Genomic DNA, 21629 nt, shown 5'->3' with positions numbered 1-21629 from the left:
ATATATATATATATACATATATAACATATAAGTGTATATATATATATATATATATATATATATATATACATATATATACATACATATATATATATATATATATATATATATATATATATATATATATATATATATATACACACACACACATATATATACATATATACATATATATATACATATACACACATATATATATACATATATAACATATAAGTGTATATATATATATATATATATATATATATATATATATATATATATATATATATATATATATATATATATATATATATATATACACACACATATATATATACACACACATATATATATACATATATACATATATATATACACACACATACTTAATTTAAATACCCTAGTTAAAATACCCTAATTGATTAATTTGGATTATTTTAGCTAGGGTATTTAAATACCCTAGCTAAAATAATCCAAAATAATCCAAATTAATCAATTAGGTCTTTATCGCGGCGACGGTTTAATAATAATGCATAAAAAATCAGGGCCACAACTCGATAAAATTAGAAAAGATATTATTAAAGTTTTTAAAAATATTGGCTTAGCAATAGGCTAAACCAAAACTCTTCTAATGAAAATATTTTTAACTCCTCTAAAGGCGTTTATGGAGATGCCCTTAAAAAAGTGGCTTTCAAAATTTCGAGCTAAAATTTGAAAAGAAAATTGCAAAAAAGCGTAATAGAAATAGAAACATAATTTGGTTCAACCCCCCGTACAGCAAAAATGTTTCAACAAGTAAGTATAGGTAAAATTTTTCTAAAATTAGTAGACAAAAATTTTCCTCCCTCTAATAAATTACATAAGATTTTTAACAGAAATACCATTAAAGTAAGTTATAGTTGTACAAAAAATTTAGAAAGAATTATAAAAGGCCACAACTACTCGTTAATTAATAAAAATGAACATATAAAAGAAAAAAACACTGATTATTGTAATTGTAAACAAAAAATAGATTGCCCTCTAAATGGAAAATGCCTTTCGAAAAATGTAATTTACAAGTGCATTGTTTCCTCACAAAACAACCCTGATAAACAATATATTGGCTTAACCGAGGGGGAATGGAAAAAACGTTATGCCAACCACAAACAATCGTTTAAACACAAAAAATATTCAAAAGAGACTATGCTGTCAAAATATATTTGGGATTTAAAAGAAAAAAATAAAAATTTTAATTTACAATGGTCTATTCTAAAATCTGCCCCTGCCTATAATAACATTTCCAAAAAATGTATGCTATGTTTGCAAGAAAAATTTGAAATAATTACTCATTTAAATCAAGAAAATTTATTAAATAAAAAATCTGAATTAATTTTTAAATGTAGGCACGAAAATAAATACCTCTTAAAAAATTTTAAAAACAAATGACCAAATTAAATCCCCATTCCAAAGAAAATGATTTAAAAATTACTTTCTGTAACTTCCCGTAAACAAAAAAAATATAGTAATTAAAAATTTTTTTTATAATAATTTATAACTTCCTGTAAAATATTTTTTTCTATAAATTGAATTTTTTTTGAGATTTAGTAACTCTTCCTGATGATCCAGCAATGGTGAAACTTAAAGTAGAAGATAAAAGTTAGATAAGTGTTTTTTACTAATTTATATATATATATATATATATATATATATATATATATATATATATATATATATATATATATATATATATATATATATATAAATATATATATATATATATATATATAAATGAAACTCCTAACTAACTTTGTACTAACAACAAAAAGTATTTATCTTAATGCATTACTGAAGCCATAATAGCAATTTGTATCGACTTAGTGTTCAAAGATATAATTGTTTTTATAACAATAAGTTAAAAGTAACTATAGTTAAATATGTAAATTTAACTTATGTTATTTTATGTTACATTATTGTTATAAAAATTATTACTTATGTTACACTATTGTTATAAAAATAAAAGAAACCAAATGTCAATTAAAGTTTACTACTGATATAAAAATGAGTTTGAAAATGAAAGTAATCTGTTATAAAGTTCACTGCCTGTTTTTTAATTGTTTACGCATTCTGGATGGAAAAAATTATTTTTTTCACGATGGCCGAATAAGTCCCGAGTATTTCAAAAAATGAAACTTAGTACTGAAAACAGTGTTTTGAATGGGGCTAAAAGTTATGATTATTTATGCAAAAACGACTTTTGTAGAAAAATTAACGCTACCATAGTTTATCTAACGCGACAATAAGTACCATAGTTTATCTAACGACAATAAGTACCATAGTTTATCTAACGCGACATAGTTTATCTAACGCGAATCTAACGCGACAATATTGTTAAAGATACTCATTTAGGTGTGGTATTGAAAATAATAACTTCAATTTTCATTAAAAAAATGGTTTTTCAGGGATAATTTTCCCAAATAATGGCTGATTATAAATGTCAAATTACATTCATTGAAAACAAACACCAATACGTGCTTTTATGAAAAAATCAAATCCATAGACTTATTTATAGCCAAGCCCCAAGGTATTTTAAGTTAAAAATTACATCTTTTCGATAGAACTACGCTTGACGATTTGTTATAGTCACATTACGTTTACCAGATTATAATAGTAGTTAAAATAATATTTCCACACATACCAAACGTATCATACTTTTTGATGAAAAAACTTACATATATTGTAAGTAAAAAAACTTATATTTTTGTTTGGAAAGAGTCCAGCTTGTTTTAAAATTTTTTGATACTCTGAGGCTTCAGGATTTTTTTAATTTCATGTCAGCATATAAATGTTACACTACTATCGCATAAAAACTAAATGTAAATAAATTTGTTATTTAAAGTATATTGGAAAAATATCTCCAACCTAAAAGAAATAGTTATTTTATGAGCAAAGAAATGAAATCAATAATAAATTATAATTTTTTACAGCATAATTGAAACTTTATTTAATCTAGTCTACCATTTCAGGGACTAGCACTTCATCCCTAAAAACTCTGGGTAATTGACTCAAAAAAAGTTATTAATAAACACACACACACAAATTATATTTTAATTTATTTTTGTAGAAATCTAACAAACTTTGTTCTAAAAATTAACTAATACCTTTTACAAACTCTTCATTTCTCTTTTTTTGAAGCATGACTAATGATTGCTTGGCAATGGTGTCCAACATAATTTCACTGGTTGGAAAAATTGCACAGGTGCTAAATAAAAAAATAAATCAACAAAGTGAAAAATATGTGAAAAAGCACTGCCAGAGCCAAATTTTTGAAAAAGAGGAGAATTCTTATGCGTTTTTTGATTTTAATCTATTCACCATTGGAATGATAAATAGGAGCATAAAAACAAAAAATTCATGTTGAGACAGTCAATCAATTATTTTAATTTTATAAAAAAATCAGGATTTTAAATTACAATAATCACAAGGATTTGTTCTTTACATTAGATTACATACATTACATTACTTTTAGAACATCTACAATAAAAAAACAACTGAAACCTTTGAAGAATTAATTGCTGCAAATTTTCTGTGTCATCAAACTCTTGAGATATACTTAAAAACGATAAGCAAAAATTGACATCTAAAATGACAAAAATTGACATCTAAAATGACAAAAATTTACAACTAAAATTTACATTAGATCACATAATTTGTTCTTTTAACATTATTAACTAGAAAAAAATATATAAAAAAAACAAAAGAAATAAAAAAAGTAAACTAACATTTTATGGTTTTAATAAGTAAACATGTTTTTTCATAGGACCTATATTCACAATCGTACTAAGAGCGAGGCCAGCCGGGTCGCAGCCCAAGACACCAAACTTAGGAGGGTGCGAAACTCCCCAAAAAATAAATTAACAAAATAACACATTTTATGGCATCTCTTTGATGTTAATAAAAAAATTAATTAAAATCACCTCCTTAAAGTTTAACTTTGAATAATAAAAGCTCATTTACTGAAATAAAGGTACCCCCTTTAACACTAACATATATATATATTTTTATTTAATGGAGAACATTCGATACAAATTTTATTCATATTTTTAATACTTTGAGACTATATGGACAGTCCCATAATCAAATAAAAACGTTAAAACTTTTTTACAAAAAAAATTGTTAAAAAATAAGAGGAAAAAACACACTGCATAAGTATCATTTTTTAGATTGCAAAAAACGCACATTGGTTTCCAAAACTTAGTTAAAACATAGTTGAAAACTTATAAACATAAGGATTCAATAATGAATCACACCAAATAATTATCTGGCACTCAATTTAAGAAGAAAAGAAAACAGCACCTAGAAAGTGATGAGATACTAGAAATTATTTTGAGAAGTGGTTGGTAACAAACTCTGCAGGGGAAAAACAAATTATTTCAGATGGTATTTGTGTTGAAGTTAATGACAACTCAACAGATAAAGTTTTTCAAACAGCTCAAATTGATAACTTAAGATCAGATCATCATTTAGAATTAATTAAAGAGGAGTCAAGACAAATTTTGCAAAAATGATTTGAAAACAACAAGGGAAGATGGAAATTCACAGCTTTCCGACTGGCCAAAAGTAACAGACAAAATAAGATGTTTTTTGATTAAGCATGGTTCAGAGCAAGAAAGAAAAGACTTTCTTCCAAACACGCTGTGTGATTTTAACAATAGAATGCAATACTTTACTACAAAATGGTATGTAAAATGGTAAAAATTCATTGCAATGGTGATTAAATTTGTTTGCTATTGGTTGCTGTACTGCAATAAAAAGATTGATTGTTTTGTTTTTGCTGTTTGTTATTTTCAACAAAGAAAACCAACAATTTCTCAGAAATTTCAATAGGACTTTGTAATTGGAAAAAACTAAACCCAAGAATTCTTGAACACAAGAATAGAAATGAACACCAAAGATACTATTCTGTATAGAAAACTCTTGAAAAAATTTTTTGAAGGAAAGACCATGGATTTTAATTGGCAGAGAGTTATCAATGGAGATTTGAAAAAGTGGAGAGACATCTTGAAAGTGATTGTTGATGAAATTTTGTTCTGTGCAAAGAACAAAACCCTTTTGAGACACAATAGAAGTCATTGGTAAACAAAACACTGGAATTTTTCTAAACTCGATTGAGTTGATAAGCCATTAGTATTGTTTAGTGGCTGAATACATTGCATCTGTTTAAAGCAAAGAAAACCAAAACATCCTACTTTTCTCCTCGAATTTAAAATCAGCTGATTGAGTTACTCAGACAGAAAGACAGAAATAAAACATTGTCAAACAACAGAGAGGCTAAAAACTACTCTGTTTTGTTTGACTGCACTACAGATGCCACAAAAAGGAGAAGATGATGAAAATAATCAGGTATTATCAATGATGACACCTGTACTATTAAGTAAAGCTTTGTGAACTTTATTGAATCTCACCAAGGAATGTCTTGCAACAGAGACCACTGAAAAATTAGAGAAGGATATCTAAAGATTTATGACAATGGAGCCAGTATATCTGGAAAATACAATGGCGTCCAAGTTCACATCTATTCTCTCTGTAATTCAAGAAAATTTCCATGTACATCTCACACTTTGAATCTTGTTGGTGTCCATGCTGCTGAGGTTTCACCACTTATTTGTGAGTATTTATTTGATATTAAGAAAATAATTTACAATAGTAATTTATAAAAACAAATATTTACATGACTGGGGCTAGAAGAAGACAAGCTTACTCTTTTCACCACACCCCTCATGATTAGATTTTTTGGAAAAACCATTTTTAATTTTTTTTCAAGTTCTACATATACAAGATGTAGAACTCAAGTTCTACATCTACAACATGGGAAAAACTGATAAAAACATTGACATTCTCATTAGAGATAAACAGTGACACAAGCCAAAAAAGAATTATTCACAATATAGCACAGACAAATCAAAGAAGTTCTTCAAGTTTTGGAATCCATTATCCACAATCCCATTTCAAATGCAGTCACAATTTGCAGTGCAAAAGATCTTATCATTCAAATTAATTCAGTTTTTAGTGTTTGTTAGATTTCTGGTGTCAAATTCTTCCTTTAATGGGAAAACAAGATGCTTCAGTATAACATTTCAATTGACATTGCAGCAAAAAAAAAATCAAAGGATTGAAGGCTTCCATTAAGAATTTGAGAGATTTTGGGGTGGATAACATCATCAAAGATGTCGCAGAAACAGCCAAACAAAATTGAATTGTAGGTGGCTTTCCAATTAAGAGGAAGTGCAAAGTAAAGAGGGTGGCACTTTATGAAGCTGAAGACAACTTTCACCTCACAGCATTAACAGAATTCTTATACCACTGCAACCTCAAGTTTGACAGCATTATTACACAAATTAAGTAGCCGTTTGAGGCTGTGTATCCTCTGATTTGACTGTTGTATCCTCCAATTCGACTTCCTATCTGGGCATTCACTCTCTAAAAGTTTAGTAGATGAACTTAAGACAAAAGCCAAAAGTTTCAGATTAATGAGAAAGATTTAGATTGTTCTAATTTTCAGTAAGAAAAAGCTTTAAACATTAAACTGCTGCAATGATGGAAAACTTCAAAAATTCTAGCCTAACTGACTTTTGCAGCTTATTTATAAATATTAATTGACAGATGCTTATCCAAACATGGCAATTGCTATTCGGACCATCTTCACCATACCTGTCAAAATTGCTATGTGTAAAAAAGTTTCAGTAAACTTGGACTCATAAAAAAAAAAAAAAAAAAAAAAAAGATCAACTATCTGTCTAGTCTAGCTATGGTTTCAATTGAACATGAAGTGGTCAACACCGTTGATTTTGTTGACATCTTTATTGAATTTGCCTCCAATTAAAAAGGGCAAACTCACTTGGGATGTCATCAAAACCAATTAAAAAGCCAGAAAAGTGAACTTGAACTGAATCTTTGTGCAACATTCATGACAAATTCTACTTTACACTTGATGTGATAAATTTTGTGAAAATAAATAATTTTTTAATTTTTTTGGGGGAGTAGGGAGTAGGGAAAGACACAATTTTCCTTGCTTGCCCGAAGCGCAAAGTTGGCTCGCTATGGCCCTGTCTATATTTAAAATGACAGTTCAAAAATACCAAACTTTAAAAAAAATTAATATAAAGATATTTACATTAATTATAACATACCAGATATTTGTTTTACTGCATTTTGAAAAACGATCTGTGCAGTTTTGTTAGCTAAAAAATCTTCTATCATTTCAGGCTCTTCCTCATTTGTATCCTGGTAAAAGATGTTAAAAAACAATTTTTTTATACTGTGCATAACAATAAAAAATACATTCATGTCAAACAATGAAAAAGTTATCAGACACATATCTATCTATTGGGTTAAAGCGAAACTTATGACACATAGCAATAACCATTTATGGTAATAAAAAATATATATATATATATTTTTTTTTTTTAGGAAATTTTCAAATTTAAAATACCATACCCTCTAGATTTGGGGTAAATATTAAAAAAAAACTCATAAAAAATTTGAGCTCAACAGAATCACTCCAACCATATCCCCTAAGCTGTTTTTGAGAAGAAAAAAAATCTCAAAAACCATCAAAAACAGCCGATTTCACCTCTAGGGTGGAAGTTTAATGAAAAAAATTTGTATTTTTTTTTTCTAGGATGTTTCCTTTTACCCATATATTTGAGTAAAAATACATGGTATTATAGTTTAAAAAAAAATTATTTTGAATTTGTAATTGAAAAAATTACAATATTTGATAATACAATTGCATAACTGACAAAGGATTATAACTTATTATCTAGAATATATATTTTTCATTATTAATGTCAATTTCCAATAAAAATTATTATTTTATATGGAAGAAGTCGTGGTTCAACATATTCCTCAAACATCAGTTCTTTGAAATTCGCTTCCTTCATTCATGTTTTCATCATGTTTTGCTATACTCTAGGTAGAAGTATTTGATGACTGCATTTTATTATCAAAAATATGTTCGATATGAGTTGTAGAGATATACTTCACTTAAAATACTCACAAGCAATTTATTTTCATAGAAGTAACTACATGAAATAAAAAAAATTAGTAACTTCCGTGCGTGACCATACATAATTTTAAACAAGTGCTTTGACTCTATGATACATAGTGCAATCCTGTAACTTTCTGGAAACCTTTACTAATATTTAAAATAAAGTATACTGCTAAAACTTATATTTTCAGCGGAATTAATGATTATTTATCTAGTAACTAAAATTTACATTTTTCTGTCCTGTGCGTGATTCCGTCTCAAACTTCATTCATTCTTTGATAACATTACTAATGCATACCATTCTTTTTTTACAAAATTAAATAAAATTAAATGAAAGCAAATTAGAGAAGATTATTAAAAATAACTGACAAATGTCAGTTATTTTTAATAATCTTCAATGCATGATTTTTTGGAAAATTTGGTTCTTTTCTTTATTTTATTGCCTGCCTTTAAATTGAATTTAAAAATGCACAATATTCAGATACTCTGTACTGTATTAATTTGTTTATCTTGATGTTACATAAAGGAACTTCCATTTTTTAGTATTTTTCTTTAAATGCAAATAAATTTAAAAAATAAAAATAATAATATTCTTGTAAATGTTAAGATCACAAATTTTGAGTTTTTTATGATAAAATAAAAAGATCAAAACATTCAATATATTAAAAAATTTTTTTTTTTTTTAATAGATAAATTATTTCAGAAAATTTCAATTTACTTAAACGAAATTAGAGTTCAATAAAACATATGAAATTTTAAAGACTGTCTGGAAAGAAATTGACCCAGTTTTTTGAAATATTTCGGCAAACACTCAATGAATTTTGATAAACTTTTAAAAATTTATCCCTAAATACAATAAAAAATTTGGAAAACATCTTTGAAATGATTACAATGTTTTTTCAATTTAGGACGAATACCTTGCATAAGTTTTATGGACAACAATTTTTGTAAAATTTTTGTGATGCTACACTCCAAAATCAACAGAACCTGAAGCCTGCTGCAATTTGCCCCTACTTATGAAGCTTATATTTCATGTTCGGTCAAAAAAATTTTAATTGAACCAAGCTGCAGCAAGTTTGCTGAATTCATATTTTTTGGACAAAATTAATGCAATTTTGTTGATGCCATTTAATTACACTTTTTGAGTATTGAAAAGATACAAGATCAAGTCAAAAGACGGGCAGATAATCATGCTTTCAGATCATAGGCAAAAGTTGCTTTTTTAAACATTTTTAATACATTTTGAGTTTTAAAACCATACAAACAGCTGGTTTGCCACCAAAACATTCTTGGTAAATTTTTTGTTTTTAATTTTTTTTAGCAAAACTTCAGGCTTGGTTCCTTTTGGAATTTTATAAAATTACCTGGCCTTCAGTTTTTCTTTTAGCAAATTTCAACCACATTTTTGGCCTTTGCTGAATTGGTATTGAGATCTTCCAGTTAACTTATGCATTTTGTATGTCTTGAAGCCATTTTTTTTTTTGATTTCTTGGATTGTCGACTTGAAAAAAATTACTTTTTTTTGATATCCAAAACGGAGTACTCTGGATTTGCATCAATCCAGATAATCAATCAAATCAAATCATCAAAATAACTTTTTGATGAAGTTTTAAACTTGATTGACTTCTTTCTTGATTTCTCAAATTTATTTTCAATCTGTGACCTTCACTCCGCAATTTAATGATACTTAAAATTTGATTTAATGATTTTTAAAACTTCAGTCATCTCATTATTTATGAGATAAATTTGCTTTGAACCATTAAAAAAATTATCAAAACCAATTAAGTGATTCATAAACTATTTCAAAAATTCTATGGGTTATTATTCCAGACAGTCTTTATTTTAAAATTAATTTCTTTATCAAAAAGAAAATAAACAAACAAAAAAAAAAAACACCTATACACAAAATAAACAAAATTTTTTTTTAGAAAACAAACCTTTGTTTTAGTTTCCTCAATACCCAATAGTTTTCTACGTTTTTTAATCTAAAAAATTCACATATTTAAGATATTAAAAAATTAAATCATAATTTCTTACGCGTAGATTTCTACAAAAACGTTAATGCATGTGCTGCATTTTCATTCTACTTTTATGGAGATCATTGTTATCATTTTTGAAGATAATTGCTCAACTTATTTGGAGAAAAAATCGTTGATTGGTCATTTTACAACTACTTTGTTTTTTACAATATTCAGAGATTTATTATTATCTCTTTAACTAACAAAACACCCAAGAATAAAAAAAAAAAATTATACCAAAAAAATTTTGTGGTTGTAGAAGTCTTTCACAGGAAGACGTGGGATCGCACGCAATTATATGACCACACAAAAAATAATTAATTTTAACGATTTCACCACGGCTTTTGACATATTTTCGAAATTTAAAAGTGTGTTACAAAAACTTATTTAAAAAAAAAACTATAAAAAAGAAAAAAAAAATCTTAACGAAAGAGAAAATAAAAAAAATACTTAACTAAAGCAAAAACACACACACACAGAAAAAAAAACTCATCAAGCTAAAATGCTTAGTCTATTTAATTTACGCATTAAAAAACCATTTCATTCTTTGTTTTAACATTTGTACTTTGTTTTTTAATATGTTTATAGATAAACATTTATCATAAAAAATACATAATTATACAAGTAAAAAAACAAAACAGTTTTTAATACTTATTATAAATATTCATTAGAAAAGTTTTGTTACTTCATTAATAAGCGTTTCGATAATATAAAAGATCAAACTTATTTAATTGTAACGGCTTTCTATAACATTTGTCTTTTTTTTTTCAACAAAATTTTGTTTATCTTTTCAAATGTATTAACTTTAATCATTCTTATATTAAAATAAAATAAAAATATTAAAAAAAGTTTAACTTCGATAGTTTAAAAATGTATTTTATTCAAAATTTCTTTTTAAAGCGTGTACACAAAATAAATGTGAAAGAATAAGCACGTCATTTTTTTTCAGTGGTTGTATTACAATGTTTTTAATTGTTTTGTATTTTTTTACGTGTTGTAGTTTTAAAAAAATATGTTCTTTTTTGGATTTAACTTGAAATTAGTTTTTAAAATGAAAAAAGAAGAAGTAAAAGAAAAAATTATGCACAAATATTTACAAAATCCTAATAGTAGCTACAATTCGATAGTAGTTACTCAACATTTTTCTCAAACAAAATCAATCAAACGCAAATCTGGTGGTGGAAGAAAGGAAGGTTTTAAAGATATAAAACTAGTCAGAAAACTGGTTATTAGTTTTAAAAATAACCCTTTCACTAAGGGAACGCGCAAAAATATATGGAATTTCTCATAGTTTTGTTGCAGAAGTTAGAAACAAGCATGGTTTTCATTCTTTCAAAGCACAAAAAATGCCCAACCGTTCTGAAACTCAACAAAAAAGTGCAAGAACCCGCGGCAGAAAGTTGACAACTTTATTTCTAAAAATTTCTGTATTATTTAAGACGATGAAACTTATATCAACTAATTCCTGGTACTGTTTATCATATTGCCAAATATAAAGGAAAAGCAGATAAGAAATTTAAATACACAAAACATGACAAGTTCGCTAAATAAGCTTTTATTATTTTTTTTTTTGTTAATCACCTCCTCAAGGCCGAGAAGGCCACTACAGATGAGGAGGCTACTTGATAGTGGTTATAACCCTCTCTCAGCTCTTTAACTCCAAAACACAAACCTTGACGAACAAGGCCGCTGCACAGAGAAACAAGTTGAGCGCGGTACTACCAGGGACATGGTGGGGATCGAACTCGGAACCTCTGGCTTATGAAGCGAGCGCTTTGCCACTACACCACTACCGCATATTTGGTAAGCTATTTGTAGTTGTGGCAAAAAATTAGCACCTTATATTTCTCAGTCCACACTTTCTGGTCAAATATATGTTAAAGAATGTTTGCAAAAACACCCTTTACCTCTCATTAAATCACACAATAACAGACCTGTGTTCTGGTCTGATTTTGCTTCAATTCATTATTGTAAACTAGCTATGGAATGGTATAAAAAGAATAATTTGAAATTTGTGCCTAAAACAGAAAATTCTCTTAACTGCCCAGAATTGAGAGTTATTGAAAAGTACTGGGCTATTATTAAAAGAAAAATGAAAAAAACAAAAAAGCTTTGCAGAAACATTAAAGATATTAAAATATCATTTAAAAAAGCATCAAATAGTTTTGATTCTTATTCTGTGCGCAAGCTTGTGGGTACCACTAAAGCAAAAGCTCAAAATTTTATTAGATTCCCACAGGAATAATTAATTTTTTTTTAATGTTTGATCTTCTTATATTATTGTATTAAAATTATTACTTGGTTCGAAATAAAAATTGAGGAGTACTTTTTTTTAGTTATTTTTCTACTTTCACATTTATTTCGTGTGCATGCATTATTAGCAAAATAACTGTTTCAGTTTTTAGTAAAAATAAAATCATAAAGTTACAGTTGCAAATATAAAAATGTGATAAAAAATATGCATTATTTATCAAAATCATAAAATTACATTCCAATGTTGTATTATTTTTTTTTTCAAGCGCCAGAAATAGTTGCTATAAATTTATATAGCGGTAGTTAAAGTTAAATTAAATTAAAGTTAAATATTGTATTATTTTTATTTTCAAACGCCAGAAATAGTTGCTAAAATTTATAAAGTGGTAGTTAAAGAGTTACATAAACCTTTATTTAGAAACTTTTACTTGCTGTTTTTTAACAACTTATTTCAAGATCAGAAGAATATTTGTTTTGCTATATCATTTATGGCATATACTACTTTAGCAATTGTTATGGTACATTTCAAGCACAAAGTTACTTAATATATGGTAAGCAACTATTTGCTTGCCATATACCATAAAAATACCATTCTTTTCAACATTTCCCCAGTCAAATACTTCTTATAGTTAATTTTTTTTTTTACTCAGTAAGATAATACAATATTTACTTAAAGTAATCTTAAAGCTATTAAATAGTTAAATAAAATTTATTTCAGTTCATTCAACAAAACATGTTAATATGACAAAAATAAAAAAATCTAAAGTTTTGTAACTAGCTGGCTTGGTCAAGTTTTGCAAGACACTTTCGGATTTAATATATTTATATAGTTCAACAAATACCTTATCAACATGAAGCAACTCCATACGAAAATACTGAAATATTTTATAAAAAAGAATGTTTAAAGATGTTCAAAAAATAAAACAAAAATATAAAGTAATATCTAGATTAAAGTTTAACAAATCGAAATTTAACGAAAAATTTCTTAAAAAAAAGTTTTTATAAACCTCTTGCCAAAGTTTTTCTGAAGTTTTATTCATTCTTAAACCTCGTTGCAACAGCATTCTATTAAAGAAACTTTAGATTTTAAGTGAAAAAGTTTTTATTTTTGACTAACTAAACTTTTATAACTTTAAAAAAAATAAATATGTATACCGTAAAATTGCCTAAGTTCAGCCACTTAAGCTTTGAACATTAATATCTTAGACATAAACATTTTTAAGATTTTTTTTCTGAATTATACATACAACTATATCGTTAATTTATATTGTAAAAATTAAAAAATAAAAATAAAAAATAGCATTCTATATTTTGTTTCAAATAAGAGTTTCAATACCATCATATAAGTTTGATCATTATATTCATTCTAATCAAAACATCGCCATATAAATTTAACTCCCCAATAACACATCACAATATCACAAATTTAACATCTGAATGACACATCACAATAACATATTGCAATAACATATCACAATACATATTGCAATAACACATCACAATAACATATTGCAATAACATATTGCAATAACACATCACAACACATATTGCATACACAAAACATATTGCAATAACACATCACAATAACATATCACAAACTTAACATCAAAAATCATGAAAACTAATTTTTTAATGTTACAATTATGAAACAAAATCTTTAATTAAATTAAATTTTTTTTTTAAATTTACAACTTTGATAAAAAAAAATTATCAAAAAGCAAAAATTATTTTGGGCAAACAAATCTTTTTATGCTGGTCTTTTTGACATTATTTCTGATCATATTGACCAAGCCCTCTCTCTTTATCCATCAGCTAATATAGTTGTTGTCGGTGACTTTAATGCTCATCACTCTGAATGGCTTGGCTCTAGTGTCAGTGACTCTGCAGGCATTAAAGCCCACAACTTTTGTCTTTCTCAATCCCTAACTCAAATAGCCAACTTTCCAACTCGCTTTCCTGACAACCCGAATCATCTACCTTCTCTACTCGACTTATGTCTTTTTTCTGATCCTAGTCAGTGCTCAGTTTCTCCACATTCACCCTTAGGTTCTTCTGATCACAGTTTGATCTCTCTAAAACTAATATCTCATTCTTCTTCATCACCTGAATCCCCCTATTATTGAACCTCTTGCAACTACAGTAAAGCTGACTGGGATTCTTTCCATGATTTTCTTCGTGATGGCCCTTGGGTAGAAATCTTTCGTCTACCTGTCGACAAATGTGCTTCTTACATAACTTCGTGGATTCAGACTGGAATGGAATCTTTTATTCCCTCTCGACGATTCCAGGTCAAGCCTCACTCTCCTCCATGGTTTTCCTCACACTGTGCTGCTGCGATTGCCAATCGAAACCGTTACTTCCATATTTATCAGCAAAACAATTCTCCAGAAAACAGACGTCTGTTTATTACTGCTAGAAACAATTGTAAAAAGGTTTTGTCTAACGCCAAAACCCGCTATTCTCAGGTCATAAAATCTTGTATTTCCTCTCAAAAATTAGGCTCTCGTGACTTCTGGAGAATCTTTAATAATATCAATAAGGGCAAATCTATAATTCCACCTCTCTTGTATGGTTCAGACTTTGTCACCTCACCTAAAGACAAAGCTGAATTGTTTGCTAAAAACTTTTCATCAATATCATCTTTTGATTCCACTAGTTGCGTTCTACCTGATATTGCCAACAAACAGGTTGATCCATTGCTTGACATTCATATCACTCCAGCATCTGTATCTAAAGTGATTTCCTGCCTAGACTCTTCTACAGCTTGTGGCCCGGACAACATACCTGTTATTGTCTTGCAGAAGTGCACTCCGGAGCTGTCGTCTATACTACCAAAACTATTCAACAAGCGCTTATCAGAGTCTTGTTTTCCAGCCTGCTGGAAAGCGGCATCTGTTATCCCCATCTTTGAAAATTTTGGAGAGCGATCTGATTCGTCTAACTACTGTCCCATAAGTCTTCTTCCTATCTTAAGCAAGGTTTTTGAATCTTTAATTAACAAACACTTAATTTCTCATCTTGAATCTAATAACTTACTTTCTGACCATCAATATGGATTTCGATCTTCTCGTTCTACAGCTGATTTGCTAACAGTAATAACTGACAGGTTTTATCGTGCATTAGATGAAGGTGGAGAGGTTAAGGCCATCGCTCTTTACATTTCAAAAGCTTTTGATAAAGTTTGGCATGCTGGTCTTCTCCATAAGCTTTCTTCTTATGGTGTATCCGGCAACATCTTTAAGATCATTAAATCCTTCCTTTCCAATCGTAGCATAAAAGTTGTCCTCGATGGACAACACTCTTCTTCTTATTCTGTAACTTCAGGGGTTCCTCAAGGTTCTATCCTTGGCCCTATACTCTTTTTAATTTACATTAACAATCTTCCAGATATTCTCACATCTAAGGTGGGATTGGTTGCTGATGATACTACCACTTATTCTTGTCGTGATAAGAAACCAACACCCTCTGATTGCTTGGAGGGGGCATTTGAGCTTGAAAAGGATCTCACTTCTGCTACAGCATGGGCTCACAGTGGCTGGTGAACTTTAATTCAGATAAAACTCAATTTTTTTTCAGCCAATCGTTATCGCAATAATTTAGATCTTCCTATATTTATGAACGGTGATGTACTCGATGTGTCACCTACTCTTCATCTTCTAGGATTAACTCTTACTTCCAATCTTTCTTGGGAACCATATATCAAATCAGTTGCAAAATTAGCATCTGCTAAGGTTGCATCTCTTTATTGAGCTCGTCACTTTCTTACTTTGGATTCTATTCTCTATCTCCATAAATCTCAAATCCGGCCTTGTATGGAATACTGTTGCCATATCTGGGGCAGATCTTCTAATGATGCCCTTTCTCTTTTAGACAAGGTGCAAAAACGCATTGTAAACATAGTTGGACCTGCTCTTGCAGCCAACCTCCAACCATTATCATATTGTCACAATGTTGCTTCTCTTTCTCTTTTCTACAAATACTATAATGGGCACTGCTCTAAAGAGCTAGCGTCTCTTGTGCCACCTACTAAAATTTATTCTTGTGTTACTCGTCATTCAATTAAGTCTCATCCTTTTTCTGTGACTGTTCCTAAGTGCTCCAAAAACGCTTATTTGTCTAGTTTTTTTCCTCGAACATCAGTTCTTTGGAATTTGCTTCCTTTATCTTGCTTTCCTGATTCATATAATTTGCAATCTTTTAAGTCGCCCGTCAATCGTTATCTTACTCTACAATCTTCATCTTTTCTCTTTCAGTAACTTCCGACTTTAATTAGTGGCTGCTTGCAGCCTTGTTGGAAGCGAAAATGTTTAAAAATATATATATATATATATATATATATATATATATATATATATATATATATATATATATAAATAAACACACATATATAAATGTGTATACATATATATATATATAAATATATATATATATATATATATATATATATATATATATATATATATATATATATATATATATATATATATATATATATAAACACACACACACATATATAAATATTTATGCATATATATATATATATATATATATATATATATATATATATATATATATATATATATATATATACACACACATATATATATATATATATATATATACACACACATATGTATATTTATCAACACACACATAAATATGCGCACACATAATTACAGCTAGAAAAAATGTGTGTATGTGCCTGTTTGTGTATGACTTACTGTTTATACACATGATATATAATAATTTTTAAAAATAATATTATCATATATTAAATATGTATAATAAAGGGACTGATTAAATGTTTCATCTTTCTAACAATTTATGTTGTTGAGTTACTTATATATAAAGCATACAGGTTATTCAAAGTTAACTCATATGTTAAAAAATGTATACAACAAAGTATGTTATGCTATAACAATGAATATTAACTATATAATATATAAGCTAACAAACTCCTTTAGATATTACATGCTCAAAAAGTATGCAACTAAGACAGCAAGCTTCTACACGAGCTGAGGCAGTGTACAAAGCATTCTGGCTTATTTTTTTGAAAAAAATATAAAATCATTTTTTAAGAAACAATAACAAACAATTAACAAAGTAAAACTTTAAATTAACAAAATATTTTAAAAATTTTTTTAATACTTTGATGTTTAAGGTTTGAACAGTTTCATAAAAATTCTTTTCATTATTACAGTCTGAAAAAAAAAAGAAAAAAAAAAGATTTATATTTAAAGTTACCCCGCTATTCAAAGAAACATCGATTACTGTACTTGATATTTAAAATTAAATTGTTCATTTCTTTCAAATATTGTTAACTTGGTGACTTCTAATAATATTAGTGTTAAATTTACAGTGGCGTGTGGGCTTTTACTTAAAAGACTTATTTATGCTAGATTATTGCTTAAATAGGCAATAATATTATTACATAAATATTGCTTGAAATAAAAGTTTGATTTAGAACATATAGTACTTAAAATTCTTTATGAGTTAAACTTTTGCTCAGAAAAATGCACACATTACTTATTTTAATTAAAACAAGGTTACATTAAAATTTTTGCGTTCATACAAAATATTTAAAAACATGAACCAGTTTTTTTTTCTTTTGTAGTTTAAATTAATTCTCATGCTTTGAAATCACATTTTTAAATAACTTTTTATATGATAACTTGGAATTTTGGTTAAAAAAAACAACAAAAAAACATTAATAAGTTGAACAGCAATTTCTTAAGTTAGGGAAACTAAATCTATTAGGAAAACTAAATCTATTAAACTAAATCTATTAGAATAATGTAATCTTTTTTTCGTAATAGATGAATTTTTTTTCATTCTCTAAAATAGATTTAATAGTAAAACTTTTTAGAAAAACAAAATTTTAAAATTATTTTTTATCATTTTGTAAATATTTTGACCGCATAAAAAGGTCAGATGACAAACTTAAAATTTCAACTTTCAATTATAATAATACTAATAGTCGGCAAAGCAAATTTAAAACTAAATGGTTTTGATGATAAAATAATTTTTAAAAACCATTTAACTTTACAAGCTATATTATTTAACACTTAAAAAATAAGCGATTGTGATTTTTTTAATAAATAATTTCAGAATTGTTTATTCCAACCTGACATTCATTATTGCTTAATTCAACTCTTGATGCAGTTTCTTTAATTTATCGCAATAAAGTGATTTTGTGACGTAAAAATAAACATTTTTTGCAATTATTTTGAGGCAGATTTTGTTGATAATGTTTTCATTTTATTATGCAAAGCCAGGGTCGCAAAAAAACAATTTTTTTTGAAAAAAAAAAAAAAAAAAACCATGGGTTTTTGGTTTTTATCAAAAAAACAAAAAACAAAACACGGTTTTTTTGGTTTAAACAACATTTTCTATTAACATTACTGCTGTAATTCATCAACCAATATGTCATCATTTAATGTAATGTATATAAAAACAAGCTTTGCCGCTTTTTCTACTTTCATCTTCTTCCTTAACTTGGAATGAACCAAGACCAAAAGTCGAAAAAATTCTTTCAATTCCAGCACTAGAAGCTGGTGCATTTAACAAACCTTCAATATTCATGATAATGTTTTAGTCCAAAGATTTAAGAGATTTCTAGCATTCTATTGGTGATACATTTTTTAAAACAGATTCACTACACAAATACAGCTTTTATCGTATGGAGCAGATTTGGCTTTTAACTCGAATATTACTGGTAACAAATTTGTAAATATCTCTAAAGGTCATTGTAGCTTCATTTTTATTTTCAAAAAGATTACATCCAAAATATCTAGGATCTAGCATGTTTGCAAGGAAATGAGCATCACTGACAGTCTGAAGGTATCTAGTTTCCAATATATACTTTTTCAGCTGATAAAAATGATAACATGTTTATCAGCTCAATAAAAATTTCAACAGTGTCACTTATTTTTGTCTGATCTTTTTGCAACTTATTTAGAGCAACTCCAATTGGTTTTAATATTTTCAACAAAAAATTAGTTTGGCTTAAATGGATATTTGTCTGATTGATTAAACCATTGCTTTAAACCTATTAACCCTGTGCAAAGCACTAATATAGTAGCACTCAAAGTTTCAAATCAGATGATTAAAGAATTTAATTTGCGAAAGCATAAGTAAAGTGAATATAAAATTGTTTGTAAATCGTTTAAAAAATATAGTAAAATATTTTTTTTCCCAAAATACCCTACCAAGATAAAAAGCTTAAGGACCACGCAGGATTCCTGCTTCTGGGGCCAACACGCCACTGAAAATTTAATCATTTTGATTCAAACTTTGCTTATTTTAGATTTCAACAGTATGCATAATTTTAAAACTCATGTTTTGCAAACAAATAATTTCAGCAGATTTCAAATATAAGATAAAAACATCATTTTTTTATGATTCTTATGCATGAAGTGTTAACAAATATTATTGGATAAAAAAAGGTTTATAAAAATTGAAATACGCACACATTTTTAATATTTATTTTTAAATTACAGAAGTTACAAGTGACCAAACTTATCCAATTTTGCAGTTATAATACTTAATAAATTATTATATTTTGTAATCTGATCATTTAAATACAAAATAAAAACAATAATAAAAATAATAAAACAAAATATAATATAAATTTTAATAATAAAAATTCTATATTATGCTTAATATTTTAGTATTGTTATGAATATTTTGTTATTTTTATAAATGTCTTATTTTTGTTAGCTTAATTATTGTTACAAACATTTCATTATTGTTATAAAAAGTAACAAATGTTACTTTTATTCTTTGAAAATTTAGTTTATAATTTTGAAAACAAATCAGAGGTTTACGCAGATAATACAAAAATACTTTCAGAAATATGAAAGGTCAAAAAAATGGCTTCTCAGTTTTAATACAAAAAAGATTATGGAAATAAAAGTCCAAGATAATAATAGATAATAATAAATGTCCAAGATTAAAATATTTTTTAAACAATGTTAGACTTAAAAAGTGAAAAAGACAAGTGTAACCTTTGAAATAAAGATGAAATGCAAACAGCAAATTCTTTTGTGTTTACCAAAAATAAATTCAACATTGGGTATTTAAATTTGGTATAAAATTAGTAAACTCATACAAAGCATATTATTCCTTGTGGCGTCACCATGTTATAAAGGAGAAAACAAATGAAGACTTGAAATATTAGAATTAACAATCTTAAAAACAAGAAGAGAAAGAGATCTTCATAAGTATCTTATCTTATGTATCAAGTATCTTTATTTCTTTATAAGATAAAAAATATTCTTGAAAAAAATTGTACTTATGAATAAATCAATGTTGAGACAAGAATCAATTACGCAACATCAAAATTTGAAATACAAAAGAAAAAAAGTGACACATATGACACATATTCATATTAAATTGCTCATCAAATTTATGGAATTCATTGCTGCATTAGCATATTTGTAAATAAATAAAATAATTAGCATGTTTAAAATGCGCTAAAGTAGTTTTAATTTTAATTAGTGGTGTTGAATAGCAAAATTTTAATGGTGTTAAACAGGTTTCAGAATAAAACCCTATCAAACTCTACCAAACTTAATTTGGCCATAAAACATGACAAAGAAATATTACAAAAAATAAATCTTACTACATTCTGGAATATATTTAACTTGTTTCTCTTTAAAAAGGTTTTGTTCTAACAAGGGTCACATTTCTGAGTTAAAGTGATAAGGATTTTAAAATTAAAAAATTAAAAAAAAAAAATTAAATAATTAAAAAAATTAAATTATTGTATTTATAAAAAAATTAAATTATTTAACAATTAAAAAGAAAAAAAGAGATAAGATTGTTTTAAGATATAGATTGGAAAAAAAATGTCCATTTTAAATACCCTTTTTTTTTTATATTGTTCACTCTGGTCTGGGTGAACAATATAAAAATAACTCTGAACATATATCACTAAAAACAAAGCAAGTGTTATAATTAGACTGTAAGTTGAAAGCAGTAGAAAGATACCTAGAAGCAGTATTTTTAAGAATGTAGATAAACAATTTTTACATTTTTAATTACCTGGCATTATCAACATTTTTCGCTGTCTCAAACTCATGATTTGCAGCCAATAACCAAACTTCTATAAAAAAAGGATAAATGTTTTTGAACATCGTTTTAACAAAAAAAAAGCAAAAATTTTGAATAGTTATAATTCAAAATTTACAAAACCATTTGTTCAGTAATAAATAATTGAACCATTTGTTCACTAATATTTTTTTTTTTTGAAATAATTTGATTAAAAAAAACCTATAATTTTTAGTTTATTTAATCACTGAAAACATTAAATTGGATTGAGCTTTTAAGAATTTTCCATTTTTTAACTT

General features: G+C 26.8%; 1 protein-coding gene across 1 annotated transcript in view; it reads right to left on the bottom strand.

Moving 5' to 3' along the window:
* LOC100201675 (U3 small nucleolar RNA-associated protein 6 homolog) overlaps positions 1-21629 on the bottom strand; it is a 49458-nt gene that overhangs the window by 21204 nt on the left and 6625 nt on the right. The window contains exons 8-14 of the mRNA XM_065803240.1: positions 21325-21385; positions 13287-13344; positions 13122-13154; positions 9946-9993; positions 7149-7242; positions 3517-3598; positions 3120-3220 (exon numbers count right to left, since the gene is read on the bottom strand). Coding sequence (XP_065659312.1) covers positions 3120-3220; positions 3517-3598; positions 7149-7242; positions 9946-9993; positions 13122-13154; positions 13287-13344; positions 21325-21385 — 477 coding nt within the window. The remainder of the gene's footprint in view (positions 1-3119; positions 3221-3516; positions 3599-7148; positions 7243-9945; positions 9994-13121; positions 13155-13286; positions 13345-21324; positions 21386-21629) is intronic.

Source organism: Hydra vulgaris, chromosome 08 (assembly GCF_038396675.1).
Source record: "Hydra vulgaris chromosome 08, alternate assembly HydraT2T_AEP".
Taxonomy (NCBI): Eukaryota; Metazoa; Cnidaria; class Hydrozoa; order Anthoathecata; family Hydridae; genus Hydra; species Hydra vulgaris.
The sequence above is the reverse complement of the archived record's forward strand: the minus strand, read 5'-3'. Positions and strand labels throughout refer to the sequence as shown.